Genomic DNA, 19,673 nt, shown 5'->3' with positions numbered 1-19,673 from the left:
TCCTGCATCCAGTCTGTCCAGTCCTGTTAGAATTTTATAAGTTTCAATGAGATCCCCTCTCATTCTTCTAAACTCCTGCGAGTATAAGCCCAATCGACCCAATCTCTCCTCATACATCATTTCTGCCATGCCAGGTATCAGCCTGGTGAATCTTCGCTGCACTCCCTCCATGGCAAGAACATCCTTCCTCAGATAAGGCGACCAAAACTGGATGTTGTCTACATAGATTTTAGGAAGGTGTTTGACAAAGTACCACATAGAAGGCTGGTTAACAAAATTGAGTCTCATGGAATAGGTGGGTCAGTGGCAGCTTGGATAAGGAATTGGCTTAAGGACAGAAAACAACGAGTTATGGTAAATGGCTGTTTTTCAGACTGGAGGATGGTAGACAGTGGTTTTCCCCAGGGGTCAGTGCTGGGGCCACTGCTTTTTTTGATATATATAAATGACCTAGATATTGGAATACAAAGTAGAATTTCTAAATTTGTCGATGACACCAAACTTGGAGGTGTGGCAAACAGTGAGGATGATACCAATTGACTGCAACAGGACATAGAAAGGCAAGCAGAATGGGCAGGCAAGTGGCCCAGAGAAGTGTGAGGTGATGCATTTTGACAGAAGGAACAGGGAGAGGCAATATACAATTATTGGCACAGTTTTAAAGAGTGTGCAGGGAGAGAGAGACCTGGGAGTTAATGTGCATAGGTCCCTGAAGGTGGCAGGACATATTAAGAGAGTGGTTAGCAAAGCATATGGGATCTTGGGTTTAATAAATAGGGGTATTGAGTACAAAAGTAGAGAAGTTATGCTGAACCTTTATAAAGCACTGGTTAGGCTACAACTATTGCGTCCAGTTCTGGTCACCACACTTTAGGAAGGATGTGAAGGCCCTTGAGAGGGTGCAGAGGAGATGTACCAGAATGATTCCAGGGATGGGGGATCTTAGCTACAAGGACAGGTTGGAGAAGCTGGATTTGTTTTCATTAGAGGAGTTTGAGGGGTGATTTGATAGAGGTGTACAAGATTATGACGGGTTTGGATAGGCTAGATCGGGAAAGACTGTTCCCACTAGTTGATAGTACAAAGACTAGGGGACACAGATTTACGGTTTTGGGCAAGAGATACAGGGGGGATGTGAGGAAAAACTTTTTTATGCAGTGAGTGGTGAGGACCTGGAACTCGCTGACGATGGAAGTGGTGGAAGCGGACACACTCAATCTTTTCAAGGGGAGACTGGATAGGCACTTGAGGGAAATAAACTTGCAGGGCTACGAGGATAGAGCGGGGGAATGGGACTGACTGGATTATTCTGCAGAGAGCCGGCACAGACTCGATGGGCTGAATGGCCTCCTTCTGTGCCATTATGACTCTATGGGGGAAAAATTCAGTTGGTTTGCGGCTCCCGTTAGTGCTTTATGAGGGCGCTAATGGGGCGCAAAGCAACTAGCGCCCATGCACGGCGATGTTTGCGCTGCTCACGAAATTAACTAGACATTTTGCGGTGGCACTAAACACTGCCGCCATGATCTCCTGCGCCAGCAGATCGTGACGTCAGTCGAGTGTGCAACGCCCCGGTAGCGCCCCGGACCAGATATTGAGTGGCACCCCCCTGCCTTACCGCCTGCCGCTAGCAACGACAGGTTGAGGGGAGCATTTTGCAGTCAGGCAGAGACTGGAGGAGCACTAATTAAAGGCAACCGCTTCCTGCCTTTTTTTGTTGGTGACATTTTTGTACCATGCATTCTGAGAGAGAGAGACTTCTGGAGAGATTTAACACTGTGAAGGAGTATTGGGTACTGAGCAGCACTTTGCAGATTCATTTTGATTTGCCTTTCCTTTTATCGATTTAGAAGAGACTGTGGGGGCTGCACTGTGAGTTCTTTCCCTGGGTCTCTCCATTGTTCTTTCCAGCAGATTTGATGTACAGGTCTCTCCAGGCTGAGATTCAAGGCTGCAATGAGCAGGATCTGGATGGAGAGCAGGATCAACCCTCCCCTTTAAGAAGTGGTCGGCGCCAGTGTGTCTGTGTTCCTTTGCTGACTGACATCACATGAACTTCGCCAGTGGTCTGAGGTAGCGCCTCGCTCCTCGGCCTTTGTGTCTTAAGACAGGTGTGAAGCACCTGATTTTGCACCCCAATCACCTCCAGGGGCAATAAAAGCCTAGTTTGCAGTCGGAGGCGATAATTAGCACCAGGCACTCATCTTTGCGCCCGGCCGATAATTGTGCCCCAAATGGGGCGATACTGAATTTCTCCCCTCATGACTCTACGGCCGCGATTTTATCGGCAGAGAGAGAGCAGGTGTGGAGGCGGGTCAAGGGTTAAAATAGTTTTGATTGATGGCGGGTTTCAAACAATTTTCCCAAGTGTCTGATCCCCGATTTGCGCATGGACCTGACACCTAGCGGCGGGAAGAGGATTAAAGCCACTTACCTGCCTGTTAACAGGTAGTTGAGAGTAGTTAAAAGGCTCTTTTTCAATTTTGCCACTTCTGCCTCGGGGTTCTCGACGTCCGGACACCACGCCAAGTAAGTGTGGCATGTTGTGAGTCTGCTTTAATGTTTCTGCATTGATAACAGTTGAAGAAGTGGTGTGAAGGATCCAATGGTGCACTGGTGATTTTCAGAGGTAAGAAAATGTTGGGAAAATCATTTTTATTCCATTTACACTTTTCTGTAGGTAACAAGTTTTGAAATCAATGTCAATTCTCACCTCATTGGGAGAACCTCTCTCACCAGTGACAGATCACTTCTGTAACCTCACCTGCAGCTGCCATCTATTCCAGCATATGGAGGGAGTCATTGGAGAGCCTGGGTGCAAGAGTTCACCTTTGTGCAGTGATTGTCAGTGTTTACTGTAATGTATATACCTTTAAGGGAGGAACTACTTTTTACAGCTCATGTATACTGTAGTACCGGCAGTGACCACACCTGTATATAGCACTGAGTAGTAATCTATACAGGCAGTTCCACTGTGAGCCACGTTGAGTAAACACCTGTTGTACCGTTTCTCCTGCAGTCTGTGTCTTATTATACACAGACACTACATTTACAGCACCTCAATGCTGTCAAACACTGAGAAATCAACTGTCAAAATAAAATTGTGCACGGTCCCTTTAAGGAAACCGGCAGATGACGCGTCATCAAATGATGTCATCTGACTGGCTTCCTCTTAATTGGCTGGCAAGTCCGCAGGGTGGGCTTAGCAAGGCCAATCGATGTAAAATCACGTCCGTGGGCCGGATGCAGTTGAGGACGGGACTGGAAGCCGGAAACTATCTGACCCGCTCCCAACCTGCACCCAATGACAAAATCGCGGCCTTTGACTCTATAAATAATGAGCACTCCATAGAGGGGTTATGTCAGAGTGGGAGAAAGTGGGGTGCCTCAGGGCTCATTGCTGGGACCACTACTGTTTTTAATTCATAAACTCAATGCAAAGTGGTCAAAATTTGCAGATGATACCAAACTAGGAGTGAATGGAAGAGACAACTCAGAAATTTCAATATGAGTTGGACAAGATGGGCTGGATTTTGTCAATGGGGATGTGATGGAGGCGGGACTCCTACTTTTTGGGTTGTAGTCCTGGCTCCATCGATTTGTGGCCAACCCACGCAATTTTCCCTTGATCAGCATTTGACAGCTCTGTGGACTTCTAACTTGAGTCCTTCTCCACAGACTCAGTTAGAGAGCTCTCCAGAACAGAAACCTGAACGCTGCAACTTTTGATAGCTCGCGGCCATTCTGCTTTCTGTGCCGGTGAGTTGAGGGACTCCCGAGACCTGAAGGAAGGAAGCCTGCATTAGGAAGTAAAGGTAAGTAAAACGTATTTAAACACTTTACACACACTTACCTCTGCACTCATGCACCCATCACTCACCTGAACACCGGTCATCTCGAACCCTCTAAGTTCTTCAGCCCGATGATCCACCTCGCAAACTTGGCGTGGTTTGGAGCCATCAGGAAGCCCACATTTCAGGGCTAAAAATAGGGATTAGGCCAAAAACTGCCTGTTAACTATCTGTTAACAGGCAGTTAATCGGCACTAATCCCCTTCCCGCCTCGGGGAGGCGGCTCCCAGCACAGGTCGGGTACCCGCTTCCTGGGAAATGGGCATGGAGGCGGGTTGGGGACGGGAAGGGTTTGTGCCCCCCGATTCTGCAATTTTAACACCCCACACACCGCCATTCCCGCCTCCACGGCCCTGGGAAATTCGAGCCCGATATGTAAATGGACAGAGCAACAGCAGATCAAATTTAATGCAGGCAAGTGTTTATTACAACACAGAGGAAGAAAAAACAGATTACACACCTACTCCATGAATGTTGTTGAAATAGCTAAACATGTCCAACTCATGCAGAACAGCAAAGCACAAAGTCAATATGATTCTTTGACTATGTAGCCAATGCAGTAAAATATGTCAAATTTTATAGTGCTCTGGGAAAACCCCACCCTGAATACGTTGCCCATTTCTGGTTGCCCAGAAATAAGAGAGACACTTGTGCACTGGAAGCAGTACAGAGAAGAACCGCAAGGCCGATCCTTAGTATCAGGAGTCTGAGCTATGAGGAAAGACTGAAGGAACCTGGGCTGTTCAGCCTAGAAAGGAGGCAACTCTGCGAGGTGATCTTATAGAGGTGTATAAGATTTTAATGGGTATAGAAAAAGTTAACTCAGAATATTACTTTAAATTAAACTTCAGCAGTAGAACTAGAGGACACAGGTTCAAACTAGTAAAAGTTATTTTTAGAACCGATATCAGGAAATTTCCTTCACACTAAGAGTGGTGAGTGTGGCACTTAGAACAGTGCAAAAACACTGGAATCATTTAAGAAACAATTGGATGCTACAATAGGATAACATTAGGATGAATTAAGAAGGGTTGAATGACCTTCCTCATCTGTAATTATCTCTGTGATTTCATGAATTGAAGAATTTGTGATACGTATGGCAGTCTCTCTAAACTGTGCTGCTCACTGGGACTTGTTCTTAAACCTGTAGCTGCACAGCACCAAACAGATCATTTTGTAACACTGAAACATTTCATTAACCTTTACAGTTTGACCTTTGGAATGCATTGGTATCACCATTACACTTCCAATTCGTAAAGGCACTGACTATCCATGTTAAAAATGGTGAATAAAGAAACATTTAAATAAAATGATATGCAATTGAAGTGAAAGTGTATACAGACTGTGATAAATTTGTTAAAATTGAGTGTTATGCAATTTTCTTCCTTTATTTTTAACCTTTAATTTTTTTAATGAAAAAGAGTTTATCTAAATATGCCTTCCATTAGTTTTATAAATCATTAAAGATGTACTTAAAACATTATTTCTTTGAAGATCCAAAGATATTATTAATTAGCAAACATAGCCTATTTATTGTAATTAGTGGAAACACTTTTATGAAAATTAGATTCAGGTGGGAAAAACGTGATACATTAACGGATGCACTGAAAGTAATTCTTCAAAAGACCCAAGTGATGATAAAACTGAAGCACGTGATCATAATGTGAGTTTTAATTATGCCGTCATACCCTACTAAGATTTTCTCCTTATGGCTTTTAAATAAAGAAGAACGAAAGGCTTGCAGTAATATAGTGCCTCATCACCTCTCTGAGAAACATGTTGAAGGACTTCGCATGAATTATTTTTTGAAGTGCAGTTACTGGTGTGCAGGCAAATGTGACAGCCAGTTTGCATCCTGCAAGATCCTACAACCAGCAATTAAATGAATGTTTTTCAAGGTGTTGGTTAAGTGAAGAATGTAGGAAGAAAATAGAGTATTTTTGGTGTTTTGTTAAATTAATTTTGTTCCGACTGAAAATGCACTTATTTTTTTTGAAAAAATTCATTACAAATAGAAAAAATAAAGATTAATAACTTCGCAATGAATTCTAAAACATTCATTTGATTTTTGCAAATTGCAATTCTCTGATGTTAGGTCTCAAGGCTCAGTGTAGCTTTGATGCACATCACTGGTTAATGAAAACAAAGCTGATCAAGGTAACACCGAACACAAATTTATAAATTTCCTATTTTATCTTGAGCAAGGTATATCCAGTTGGTACGAAGAAATAATGAAAGAGAAGACTAGTAACTATTGATATTTTATTTATTAAACAAATTATTCAAAATACAAACCCACAAAGCAGGTGTCATTTATAAACGCCCTAATTTAATTAGACTGTTGAGGCAAAGCTTCCAAGGGCAAAACAAATTAGCATCAAAATCTTAGCATTACAATCTGAATTATTCCCCCTTGACTGGTAGCATTCCACAGATGATATTGCCACAGTCCAAACAGAAATGGACCTACAGTCCCCTCTGACATGCACTCAATTCCAAAATCAAATCTTCATCCAGCTTCTTTTTAAAGGAATTCATTGTTATAGGATTAGGTTTAACTATATTGCTATAAAATATAAGGAAGCACTTGCTAAAGCTCTGAACCAGCACGGCACTGAACCTCTAACAATGTACAGTATGCCGGACCAAAATATGTTCAACGTAGTCTATTTACAAGATACCAGAAAATGGCTACCTTGAAAATACCAAATTTCTGCTAGTCATGAACTCCGACTTAAGCAATTAATTCAGTTTATTTTACATTGGTAATTATAGTCAGTGACAACAAAAAAATTATATATGCTTGTGCAGTAAATTAAACATTAAAACCAGACTAACGAGAATTAACTATTAGATAGACAAAATAGAAAGTTGCCATGTAGTATAATTTGTACAGGCTGCGGTGTATAAAAGCACGTTTAGCATCTCAGGTTAATTTACATGTTACTGAAGAAACCTTTTGGCTTAGCAATTTATTCACTTTCAAAACTGCTTTTTCCTACAGGCTTATTGCTTTGGAAACTAAGGTATATATCAGATTACAATAAAACTTCAGTCTTCTCTGGCAGTTTTAGAATTCAATTTTTCCAGTAATTGGTTTCATGATAGATTTACAAAAAAGTAGGATCTGATTCAGATTATGAGAAATAATGTTATTGGCAGAAACCAGCAGGTTCTATGGATCTAGGTGAGTTAAATGGGGAACTGCAGGCACCATAGGGATGCTCAAGGCAGATATCCTTATCAATATAATGGAATGGTACTTCACATGCTGAAGAAATGTATGTCACGCTGAGAGATGAATGTAAATTTTAGTCATATTACTTACTAGGTTTGAAATGCCTCTGTTCCTCTACGTAAAATGTACTCCTTATTATATAATAAAATAATAGGGGATGTTCATTTTACATTTTCTGTTGCTAGTCCACAATAGATACCCACCAATGTAGTGAAAGCATATTTTAGTAAATTATATATAACGGTGTGCACACTGTAAGCCAATTCCCATTGCCTTATTACCTGCTTGACATGAAATATATTGCTTACTGATTATTAAAGTGGTACAGTTTTTTTTAACATAAATGCTTTATTCAATTGTTGTTGGCTAATTGGACAATGCGAGGTCGCAGTAACTAGGATTAGTAAGTTGAAATCAATACTTTAGAAATAACTGTAATTTGTCATGTTATATCGCGAATGACTAAATCAATACTTTTAGGGAGATATGGATGTTAAGTCATGTTTCACCGCTGGACCATGTCAACTGAACAAACTCGTCAGACAGCCAAAGGAATCCCTCTCTTTGGTTCGTAAGGTGTTAAACGAGGAATCATTGCAATGCAATCAATGATGGGACAGACACTATAGCAGAGAGTGCAGCCAGTGCAGTCAGCGGTAACACGAGGAAGGTGCGTCTCGGGGTCAAAGGTTATGGCCTATAAAGAGATTTAAAAAAAAAAAGAGTAGATTAAGAAATCGGAATGAAAACATGGCAAAACACACAACAACAACTTGCATTTATAAAAACAGAAAATGCTGGAAATCCTCAACAGGTCAGGCAACTGTTAAGTCTGTGTGTTATAGTGAGAATTGCTACACAGACCACAAGAGTAAATTTTAACAGGTCTTTACTAGTCGAAGGTCAGGGCTGAACTACCCAATAAATCATTACACAGCACTTATATACCGGTGTGGTCACCACCGGTATTACAGTATACAGCAGCCAAGATAAAGTAGTGCATCTCTTAAAATAGTTCTCTTAAAGGTGGAACGGTTACATACACCACAATCCTCCCTTTTTAGCTTAACAGTATATATTCCCCATTAAACATAACATAATAACATATATACACAACTTCATGTAAAAACAGTTCACAGATTCAGTCTCTCTGGAGGCTTCCTGACTCGGTCCGGATAACGCCTCGGTGGTGTAGTAGTTTTCGGTGGTGTAGTAGGTTCTTTTGGCAAGGTCGATTCGGCTTGAATGCCAGTGTCGGGTTCATCTGGTTCCAGTATCACCGGATCGGAGGTAGATACTATGGGTATCTCTGCTTCATCATTAGGCGTATAGAGTTGTGGTGTAGATTGTCCCTTTTTGGATGACTCTATGATCTGGTCAGCATGGCGCCTTATTATGCTTTCACCAATGTCCACGGTATACATCAGCGGTCCTAGTCGTGTGCAAATAGTTCCAGGCTGCCATTTCTCGGTACGGTAGTCCCGGGCCAAAACTTGTTGACCTATCTGGAAGGTTCTAGTTGGCCTTTCATTCATGCCTTGAAATTGCCGGTTCTCTACGTCCCTTCTGATGTTTGGCTTGATCAAATCCAGCCGGCATTTTAGTCTTCTATTGAAAAACATCATGGCGGGAGTTTGGTTTGTGACCGCATGTGTTGCATTCCTGTACGCAAACAAGAAGTTATCTACCTTATGTTGTAGATTTATGTCTTCATTACCCATGGCCTTTATGGCCTTCTTGAAGGTCTGGACAAACCTTTCAGCTAATCCATTGGTGGCGGGATGGTATGGGGCGGACGTATAGTGCTTAACCCCATTGTTTTTTAAGAACTTCCTGAATTCTTCGGACACAAATTGCGGTCCATTATCAGAACAGATCTGTTCCGGCAGCCCATTCCTGGCAAATATGGTCCTTAATACTGTGATGGTTTTTTCCGTGGTGGTGGAGGACATCTTTATTACCTCCGGCCACTTGGAGTGTGCATCCACCGCGATTAAGAACATTGAGTCCATAAATGGACCAGCAAAGTCGCTATGTACCCTTTGCCATGGAGATGAGGGCCACTCCCATGGATGTAGAGGGGCTTGTGGTGGGGCGTTTTGGACCTTCTGGCATCCTAGACAGCTCTTGGTCATTTCTTCGATGTCTCCATCGATACCTGGCCACCACACAAACGCTCTGGCTAGGTTCTTCATTTTCACTCCACCCAGATGCCCCTCGTGAAGCTCCTTTAGCACTTTATACTGGAGTTTGGGTGGAATCACCACTCTGGATCCACACATCAACGTTCCTCGGCACACTGACAGCTGTTCTCTTCTTTGCGAGAATGCTGGCAACAGTGGTTCGCCATGTGCTGGCCATCCCTTCACCGTTAAATCGTAGACTCGTGAGAGAGTCGGGTCATTTCTCGTTTCCTTTTCAATGGTAGAATTTGTTACTGGTAGACATTCCACTATGGTTGAGTGGAACATCTCCACTGGGTCCACTGTAGGCGCCTCTTCTACCGTTGGCAACGGTAGGCGCGATAAACCATCAGCATTCCCATGCTGTTTTGATCCTTTGTATTCTATGTCATATTGGTGTGCCCCTAGGAAAAGGGACCACCTCTGTAGCCTTTGCGCTGTCATAATGGAAACGCCCTTTTTAGGGTTGAATATGGATACCAACGGCTGGTGGTCTGTCAGCAGTGTAAACTTCTTGCCCTGCAGGTAATGATTAAACTTCTTTACTCCCCACACAAGGCTGAGAGCCTCCCTATCTATCTGAGCATAGTTGCGCTCAGCGGAGGTCAATGATCTGGATGCAAATGCGACTGGCCTTTCCGAGCCATTTGGCAACTTGTGTGAGAGTACTGCTCCAATACCATAAGGAGAAGCATCACAAGCTAAACGAATAGGTAGCGTTGGGTTGAAGTGAGCCAACACTTCCTCTGAGGTGATCAATGCCTTGCTTTTGCGAAAGGCCTTCTTACAGTCCTCGCTCCACTTCCATGGTACTTCTTTCTGCAAAAGAGCATTCAGCGGGTGCAGCACCGTGGATAGATTTGGCAGAAACTTATGGTAATAGTTAATCAACCCTAGGAACGACCTCAACTGGGATACATTTTCCGGAGCGGGAGCCTTCACAACAGCTTCGATCTTGTCAGGTGACTTGTGCAGCCCCTCCTGGTCAATGACATGACCACAGTACGAGATCCGTTTCTGAAAGAACTCACATTTCTGGCGATTAACTCGAAGGCCATATTCCTTCAACCTGGTGAGCACCAGTTTCAAATTTGCAAGGTGTTCCTCATCGTCATCTCCTGTAATCAGGATATCGTCCAAGTAACATTGAGTGCTTGGAATTCCCTGTAATACCTGCTCCATGGCCCTCTGCCAAATTGCTGGAGCCGAAGCCACTCCAAAAACCAGTCTATTATATCGATACAAGCCTCTGTGCGTGTTGATTGTGAGATACTGGCGCGACTCTTCCTCAACTTCCATCTGTAAGTACGCTTGCGCCAGGTCTATCTTGGTGAAGTGTTTCCCGCCAGACAATGAAGCAAAGATATCCTCAATCCGCGGAAGCGGATATTGCACCGTGTGAAGCACCGGATTAACTGTGATCTTGATGTCTCCACAGATGCGGACCTTCCCCGGTTCCCCTGGCTTGTTACTCGATGAACGCTTCATGACGGGAACAATGGGCGTGGCCCACTCACTCCAGTCCACCTTAGACAGTACTCCTGAACGTTCAAGCCCTTCCAGCTCAGCTTCCACAGCAGGTCGTATCGCATAAGGTACCGGTCTGGCTTTGAAAAATTTTGGGTTTGCATGTTCTGCAATCTTGATTTTTGCCTTAATTCCTCTCAGTGTTCCCAGTCCCTGTTGGAACACCTCTTTAGCCTCATCCAATATTCTGGACAATCGTTCAGGTTTGACATCTTTTTTTCCGGAATCTACCGTTATTGCTTTTAGGGAGTGCCAGTCCATATTTATTTTCCTGATCCACTCCCGTCCCAGAAGTGGTGGACCTCCCTCAGGTAGTACATATAAGTCCATTCCTTGGTGTTCTTTGCCCTTGTGTATCACCTTGACTTTTATCTTTCCGATGGGGTATACTCTTTGCCCCGTGTATGTCTGCAATACTATCTCCGTATCCCGTAGGGGAATATGTGTGAATAACCTTTTGTAATCTTGCTTATTCATGACCGTCAACGCCGATCTGGTGTCCAATTCCATCTTCACTTGGACTCCTGCTATCTGCAGTGTGACCCAGATAGTTTGTAGGTCAGCTTCCTTACTCACATTGTGAATTCTCAGACTACCCAGTTCCTTGCTGTTGGAGTCTGAATCTGAATTCTGTTCATCCGAACTCTTCTCAGCCACCTTATGTACCTTTCTGCACTTTTCCTGCGGTGACTTTTTGTTGCTGGTCTTCTTTCCTGACCGGCATACTTTAGCTATGTGACCAAGCTTGCCACATTTTCTACATTCCTGGTTTTTAAACCAGCATTGGTTCTGATCGTGTGTTGTCTTTCCACAACGATAACATTTTGTTGTACCCAAAGCCATTTGATCTACGCTGAGTACCACTGCCTTCAGCTGCATTTCCGCAGTGCCTCTCGCTGCGGCTTCGTGCGATGCTGCAATAGTGACAGCCTTATCAAGTGTAAGATCATTCTCTTCAAGCAGCCGCTTTTGTGTTCCTTCTTTCGACAATCCACACACGAATTTGTCTCTCAGTGCCTCTGTCAGTCCTTCCCCAAACTGACAGTATTTCGCTAGCTTACGCAGTTCAATTAAATACTCCGCGTTGCTTTCCTCTTTCAGTTGCGTTCTCGCATAAAATTTAAATCGTTCCGCTAACATCAGCGGTGTGGGGTTCAAATGATTTCTCAGGACAGCAACAATCTTAGCGAAAGCCTGATCCGCCGGTTTAGCTGGTGATAGAAGATGCTTCAATAGCCCGTATGTCTTCGCACCCATTGAGTTTAGTAAGGTTAGTGCTTTATCTTCATCTGATATTTTATTTGCCTTACAATAAATCTCTATGCGTTCTACATACGTGGCCCAATCTTCAACATCGGGATCGAAATCGTTGATGTTACCACGCTTAGGCATCCTTGCAATCTTCTTGAGAAACAAAAAGAAATTTTTCTTTTCTTTTTTTTTCAAAATGGAGGTTTCCCGCGCTTGTCTTCTTCCCCCGCCTACGAAAATGGCGGCTTCCCGCATTTGCCTTTCTCCCCCGCTGGCTGTAATGGCGATTGCCGTATTGCTGCGTTCGCCCTCCCCAGCGGTTCTCAAATCGTGCCTCCCAGCCCCTCTTGCAGTCCGGTCCTTCCCCCCGGCTGCGGCTGAGTTCTCCGCGGTTTTTTAAAAATTTTCTCCCGCGCCTTACGCTGTCCCGGTCGCTGCGCCTCGCGGCCTCGGTAGCTGCCCGGCCTTTTTCACCGGTCGCGGTCGAGCTCTCTCTCGACGCTGTTGCGTCTCCCAGCCCGCTTGCAGCCCGGTCTTTTACACCGGCTGCGTTTGCATTCACCGCGGCTCCCGTGCCTTACGCTGCCCCAGTCTCAGCGCCTCTGGCCCCGACTTCTGACCGGCTCTTTTCCCCGGCCGTGGTCGAGTTCTCCGCCCTTATATCCTCCGTTTTTCCCTCCCCTACTTCACAGCCAACGTGGCCGACTTGCTGCTCGTCGCTGATCGGCTTACCCACCACCGTGATAGAAGGGATGATCACTGCCTGTTGCTGATGGAAGGCTTCGTGTCAGGATTCTTCCTTTGCTCTTCAGACCCGCGTCTTTTCTCAGCAGGCTGATGAGGGCGGATGCCTCCTCTCAACGCCCGTCAAACTGCCTTGGATGTATCTCTGCCGCAGGGTAAGATCGTACTCGTCGCCACTGTTAAGTCTGTGTGTTATAGTGAGAATTACTACACAGACCACAAGCGTAAATTTTAACAGGTCTTTACTAGTCGAAGGTCAGGGCTGAACTACCCAATAAATCATTACACAGCACTTATATACCAGTGTGGTCACCACCGGTATTACAGTATACAGCAGCCAAGATAAAGTAGTGCATCTCTTAAAATAGTTCTCTTAAAGGTGGAACGGTTACATACACCACAGCAACGTCAGTTGAGACAGAAGCAGAGTTAATGTTTCAGGTCGATGACTCTTTCGACAGGGCATCGACCTGAAACGTTAACTCTATTTCTCACTCCATGGATGCTGCCTGACCTGCTGAGGATTTCCAGCATTTCCTGTTTTCATTTCAGATTTCCAGCATCTGCAGTATTTTGCTTTTGCATTGATAAAGCACCTTCAATGTGAAAAAACATCGCATGCTGCTTCACCAAGGTGTATTCAGACAAAACAATGGACGCCATTTAGGAAGCATATAATAGTATTCATCGAGAATGTGAACTGCTGGCTAATTTGCAATTAACACTGATAAATTGAGGCATGGATTTAAATGGGATGTTTGAGAAACAGTGCCGTCTTTTTATTCTGTAATCTTGATGTGTGACCTTGCACTTGGCTTTAAAATTAGTATTCATTCATTTATTTGGTCACCCTGCCGCCTATCTCAATTTATGAAATTACTTTCAGCCAATTGAGCGCCAGAACTATAAATATTGACAAGACTGTTTTAAAAATGCAACAGTGTCACTCATTGACTTGTTTTACAGTAGCGGAGACACATTATACAGGACAAATTATATTAGCTGCCGTGCTGACAGTGTGATCCTGTCCAAAGAAATCTAACTCATTCTCAGTACAGACAGGATTAAAGTATAAGTTAAAAAAGGATTATCAGATCTGAGTAATTAAAAAAGTATTTGAATGTTCTAGATATGAAAAAAAGCAGCACAATAAAATGCTGTATTTTAATCTGCAGTTAAATAATTCCAAATTGTAAGTTCCTTTCAAGCAATACTTGTTTCTCAGTTCAAGTATGTAAATGAGTGCAAATCTATCTGCATGGAATAATTTTCAATTCACAATTGAATTGCCTTGTATATCAGGATGATTTGGGCCTTTTAAGTTGTTCCTGTGTTTGTTGTTGGAGTTCCACAGCACAGAGAAATGGGGTGGCAATGCTTGTGTGTTGTTAGTTGGTATGATTGCATTAGGATAAGGGTGAGTGTGAGGGGTGGCTAGTGAGATGGGGATGTGATAATGTAGATAGAGAGGGATGGGTGGATGTGCAAGGTATGTTGGTGTGAGTAATGTTGTGCAGGAGTAGGATAGGGAAGGCAGAGTGATGGGGATGTGATGAGAGCCACAGCAGGATGCAGTTGAGTGTGGCTTTGTACTCACCTTTCATGATCTAATGAGATTATTGAAATGTTTGCGGCACTTGCACCCAGGTCCTCCTGACCACATCCCTGCTGTTGACCTCCTCTGCAAATTGGAGCCAGGCTCTTTTTGACTCCTGGGGAGATCTCTTCTGCCCATCGGAAGGGAAGAGGGCCTCCCCGCATGCTCTGACTCCCTCCACAAGCATATGGAGGGAGTCATCGGAGAACCTGGGTGCAGCCCTCTGCCTCTGTGCAGCCATCTCTCTAAGTGTTTGGAACAATCAAAAGCTCCAGTGCAGTGACTGCACCCTCCTAGATGAACCTTCAAATGCAGTGTGGCCATGGCTCCTTTAAATCTACTGGCTGAAAACGCGTCATGGGTGACGCCATTAGACCCGCACCATTTAACTGGGCCGGGTAACGCGCTGGGCGGGCCTAATAGGCCCCATTGGCGCAAAGCTGTTTTCTGCAGCGGGATGGAAGCAGCAACGGGGTTGCGACCCGCCACGCTGACCGCCCGCACCCGGTACAGAAAGTTCCAGTCGCTGGGTCAAATGGCCTCCATCATTTGGAAATTTCTATGCAAGCCACTTCTGGAGTATTAAAAAGTAAAATACAGGTGAGATGTGTTAAGTATGTGTATTGTATTGAACAATTAACACAAAGACTTAAACGTATAACTCAAACAGGTCTTTACTGGTTGGAGGTAGGGACTATACATAGGTCTTTACTTCATGCCCACAGGCGGGAACTGAGGGGGATCAGTACCCACAGTACTATTTATACCCCTATGGCCAGGAGTGGTACTGCGTATCACTACGCCCAACAAGTAGTGCAGTCCTGTCCATAGGTTCAAAGTAGCACACATATTACATACACAACATTCCTCCCTTCCTAGCTTTACAGTCATCTCCCCATTTAACATAACGTAATAACATATATACATATATAACTTCAGGTTTACATAACAGAATAACATAGATACATAGATAACTTCATGTCAAAAACAGATCACAGATTCAGTCTCTGCGGAAAACAGTTCACAGATTCAATCTCTGTGGTGTAGTCGGTTCACGTTGCTAGAGTGACTCATTCAATAGTCCTTCCATGGATTTAACAGTTTGAACTTCCGAACTGAATTGGCTCCGTTCGGAGGGACCACGTGTGTGATCTGGTAGAGGTGATAATGGTTCAGATGGGTCATCTTCTGTTTTTACTTTTCCTTTTCTGCTTCTTGGAGACTCTCTGGGCTCCATTGTCAGCTGCCACAGCTGCCAGCTGCATGCGCAGTTCCTCCTTCTCTTCCTCCTGTTTCCGTCGTAGAGCCAGCTTCTCCCGATGTTCCGTAGACTTTTGGTGCTCCTCCATGATTTCTGCACTTTGGGAGTCGAAGTTACAAGCTGGGCAGGACAGGACATCGTAATATTCGGTGTCGTCCTGAGCTAGACCAGTGAGAGGGTCGTCTATTTCCTCCATACCTAGCTGGACGTTAGCCAGCTCTTGTTCCAAATCCAGACATCTTTCCTGAAGAGACTTCTTCATGTGTACCTCTGCATCCAGCTTTTTCTGGGCTTTCAGCAAGTCGTTTACTAGTGACCTCATTTGTGATTTTAATACTTCAACTTCCTTTGGAGATTGATTGATCGGACTATGCAATCCCTCTACCGGAGCAGCTGTTTCAGCGGTCTGTTGTTCTACGTTGACGTGAGTCAGCGTACTTTTGGCATCCAAGGGCTGCTCTGTTGCAGTCATCTCAGTCTGTGTTGCCACCTCAGCTCTTCCAATAACCTTTGAGAGCTCCGAACCCCTTTCGTTTGAATATTGAAGTTCATGTTCAAGTTTTTCCCATTTCAGAGTCCTGTCCTTCAGCATATGCAGGAGTTGGCTGACCGTTAACTCCTCTGACATCAGACGTTTTGTGTGCTCCTGCTCCATTTTCTCCATCAGCTGCTTCTGTTGTCTTTCCAGATTTGAGTGGGGTGTTGAGGATTGAAACCTCTCTTCAACGTCCTGTCTTTGGACGAAGCCGCCTGGAATAACTGCCGCAGGGTAAGAGCCTGACTCGTCGCCAGTGTTAAGTATGTGTATTGTATTGAACAATTAACACAAAGACTTAAACGTATAACTCAAACAGGTCTTTACTGGTTGGAGGTAGGGACTATACATAGGTCTTTACTTCATGCCCACAGGCGGGAACTGAGGGGGATCAGTACCCACAGTACTATTTATACCCCTATGGCCAGGAGTGGTACTGCGTATCACTACGCCCAACAAGTAGTGCAGTCCTGTCCATAGGTTCAAAGTAGCACACATATTACATACACAAGATGGACTGCCATTCCCCAGCTACACAAACAACACATACCAAAGCAGAACTTACAGACACGATTTTAGCAAGGCATTCCAGAAGTATACAGGGGCATAAATTCGTTTTGCACAAAACCGGGCGATAATGGGAAACAACATCTGGCGGAGTGCAAAATGGGCTGCCGGCCGGCGCCCTTTCACCCCTGCTGCACCCCGTCCAAGACCCATTTATGCCCGTGTATCTTTCAGTTAAAAAGTTACAACTAAAAATGACAAACTTGGAAAAATTGAACGTTTAAGCCAATTACATTTAGCTACAAAATAGCTTGTGAATTTGAGCAACCTATGGTAAGTGATATCAACTGTTACAAGCCCCAAAGCTGAAATGAATGTGAAAGATGTTCTGCATTGAGAGAACTGACACTGCCGTGTCGAACTGCATGTTCGGCGTTCCATGCTGCTTTGTAGCACCTATGTTTCTCTGCATGTTTCAGTATTCTGCTATTGTCAACTGGCAGGGAATTGACAAATTACTTCATGTGAACTGTTGTCAGCCAACAATAGAGTGCACAGCTCTGAACTCACGAGGTGTCAGTTAGATGGCACAATGCCAGGCAAATCCTGAAATACTCGAAACTTAAGTTTGAAGGGAGAAAAAAAAATCAAGATTCAATATTGGCTCAGGGCCTATGATGGCGCATGCACAGCGTGTGCGGTTGTACGCGCCCCGCGAGCTCCTGGTTTCCACGTGCGCTGCCAATGCGCGAAAACCCAGAACTTGCGGTCTCTCATGTTTCAGCTGGGCAGGGAAACGGATATCCGCTGGCGGAGAGTTGGGCTATTTGCCCAACGACTGCCCAGTGAACACCCGTGAAACTCTTACGCTTGGTAAAAGCAGACGTGGGGCCTTCTTTTACCAGCGCAAGGGTTTAAATATATTTTTTTAATCATTTAAACATTCAAAAACCTTTAAAATGAGTTTAGGTTATTTTTGGTCCCTTTAAAAATGTTTAAGTTTATTTTTCAAAAAAATAACATTTTTGTTTGAAATGTTTAATTATATTGTATTTCAATTAATTTTAAACATGTGGTGATTTATTTTTATTTAGGTTGTGTGAAAATGTATTTTTTAGAGGATTCCTATTATGATTATGGGGATTCCGTACGAAGATGGAATCCCCATAAGCGTAATGGGAATCTCCCTTTTTTGATTGGTTGGGCCGGCCCACGTGATCCCAGGGCGCTTGCGAACCGCGTGCACCCCGGGATACGTGGGCCTTTATGCAGGCGTACGCTTGCAGGCCTAGGACCGCAAGAGTCTGAAGATATGGAGGCACCAGGTAGATGTGTACTTTTCTTGTGGATCGGAGGCATTCGCCTGCGACGGCAATTTCAGGTCCAATATGTGTGATTGACAGTAAAGGTTAGCCTTTAAGCCTTTAATGCTTGAATTAAGAGTATTAGAACATAAGAAATAGGAGCAGGAGTAGGCCATCCAGCCCTTCGAGTGTGTTCTGCCATTCAATAAGATCATGGCTGAACTTCTACGTCAACTCCCGCCCCGCCCCCATATCCCTTGGTGCCCAAAAATCTATTGATCTCAGTCATGAACATACTCATCGACTGAGCATCCACAGCCCTCTGGGGGAGAGAATTCCAAAGATTCACAACCCTCTGAGTGAAGAAATTTCTCCTCATCTTAGTTCTAAATGGCTGACCCCTTATCCTGCGACTATGCCCCCTGGTTCTAAACTCTCCAGCCAGGGGAGACAGCCTCTCAGCGTCTACCCTGTCAAGCCCTCTAAGAATTTTATACGTTTGAATGCGATCACCTCTCATTCTTCTAAACTGCAGAGAATAAAGGCTCATTCTACTCAATCTTTCTTTAAGAAAAAAAAGACTTGCATTTATACAGCGCCTTTCACGACCACTGGACGTCCCAAAGCGCTTTACAGCCAATGAAGTACTTTTTGAAGTGTAGTCACTGTTGCACTGTAGGAAATGCGGCAGCTAATGTGCTAATAACCAGATAATCTATTTTAGTGATGTTGATTGAGGATAAATATTGGCCAGGACACTGGGGAAAACTGCCCTGCCCTTCTTCAAAATAGTGCCATGGGATCTTTTACATCCACCTAAGGGAGCAGACGGTACCTTGGTTTAATGTTTCATCTGAAAGATGGCACCTACTGACAGTGCAGCACTCCCTCAGTACTGCACTGGTGTGTCAGCCTAGATTTTTTTGTGTTCAAGTCTCTGGCGTGGAACTTGAATCCACAACCTTCTGACTCAGAGGCAAGGGTGTTACCAACTGAGCCACTGGCTGATCAATCAATCTAGTGAAACTTCATTGTACCCTCTCTAAGCTAAGTATATCCTTCCTTACGTAAGGAGGCCAAAACTGTACACAGTACTCCAGGTGTGGTCTCACTAAAGGCCTATATAATTTCAGCAAGACTTCCTTACGCTTAGGCCGGAATTTTGCTGGCGCTCAGGGGGCAGGTTTGGAGGCGGGACATCTGTCAAAATTGCAAAGATTGACAGCGGGTCGGAAACCCGCTGTCAACACACCTCCAATCAATCTTCCCAAGTGTCGGGTTCCCGATTTGCGCATGGACCCGACACCTAGTGGCGGGAAGAGGATTATAGCCACTTACCTGCCTGTTACCAGGTACTACATCCGCAAACTTTGATATGTTACACTCGGTCCCCTCCTCCAAATCGTTAATATAGATTGTAAAGAGTTGGGGACCCAGCACTGACCCCTGCGGAACACCACTAGTTACTGATTGCCAGTCTGAGAATGAACCATTTATCCCAACTCTCTGCCTTCTGTTAGATAGCCAATCCTCTATCCATGCCAGAATATTACCCCCAATCCCGTGATTTTTTATCTTAAGCAATAATCTTTTGTGTGGCACCTTGTTAAATGCCTTTTGGAAGTCTAAATACACTACGTTCTCTGGTTCCCCTTTATCCACCCTATATGTTACT

At 44.3% G+C, this 19,673-nt stretch overlaps 1 protein-coding gene across 1 annotated transcript in view; it reads right to left on the bottom strand.

Annotated features, from left to right (window-relative positions):
• Positions 1–6,099: 6,099 nt before the first annotated feature.
• Positions 6,100–19,673, bottom strand: part of LOC147122292 (dihydropyrimidine dehydrogenase [NADP(+)]-like) — a 1,139,740-nt gene continuing 1,126,166 nt past the window's right edge. The window contains exon 23 of the mRNA XM_085983269.1: positions 6,100–7,786. Within this exon, the coding sequence (XP_085839395.1) occupies positions 7,628–7,786 (159 nt within the window). The 3' untranslated portion in view covers positions 6,100–7,627. The remainder of the gene's footprint in view (positions 7,787–19,673) is intronic.

Source organism: Somniosus microcephalus, chromosome 3, assembly GCF_052327205.1.
Source record: "Somniosus microcephalus isolate GS21.2 chromosome 3, FLI_Smic_1.0, whole genome shotgun sequence".
In the NCBI taxonomy this organism is placed as follows: domain Eukaryota; kingdom Metazoa; phylum Chordata; class Chondrichthyes; order Squaliformes; family Somniosidae; genus Somniosus; species Somniosus microcephalus.
The sequence above is the reverse complement of the archived record's forward strand: the minus strand, read 5'-3'. Positions and strand labels throughout refer to the sequence as shown.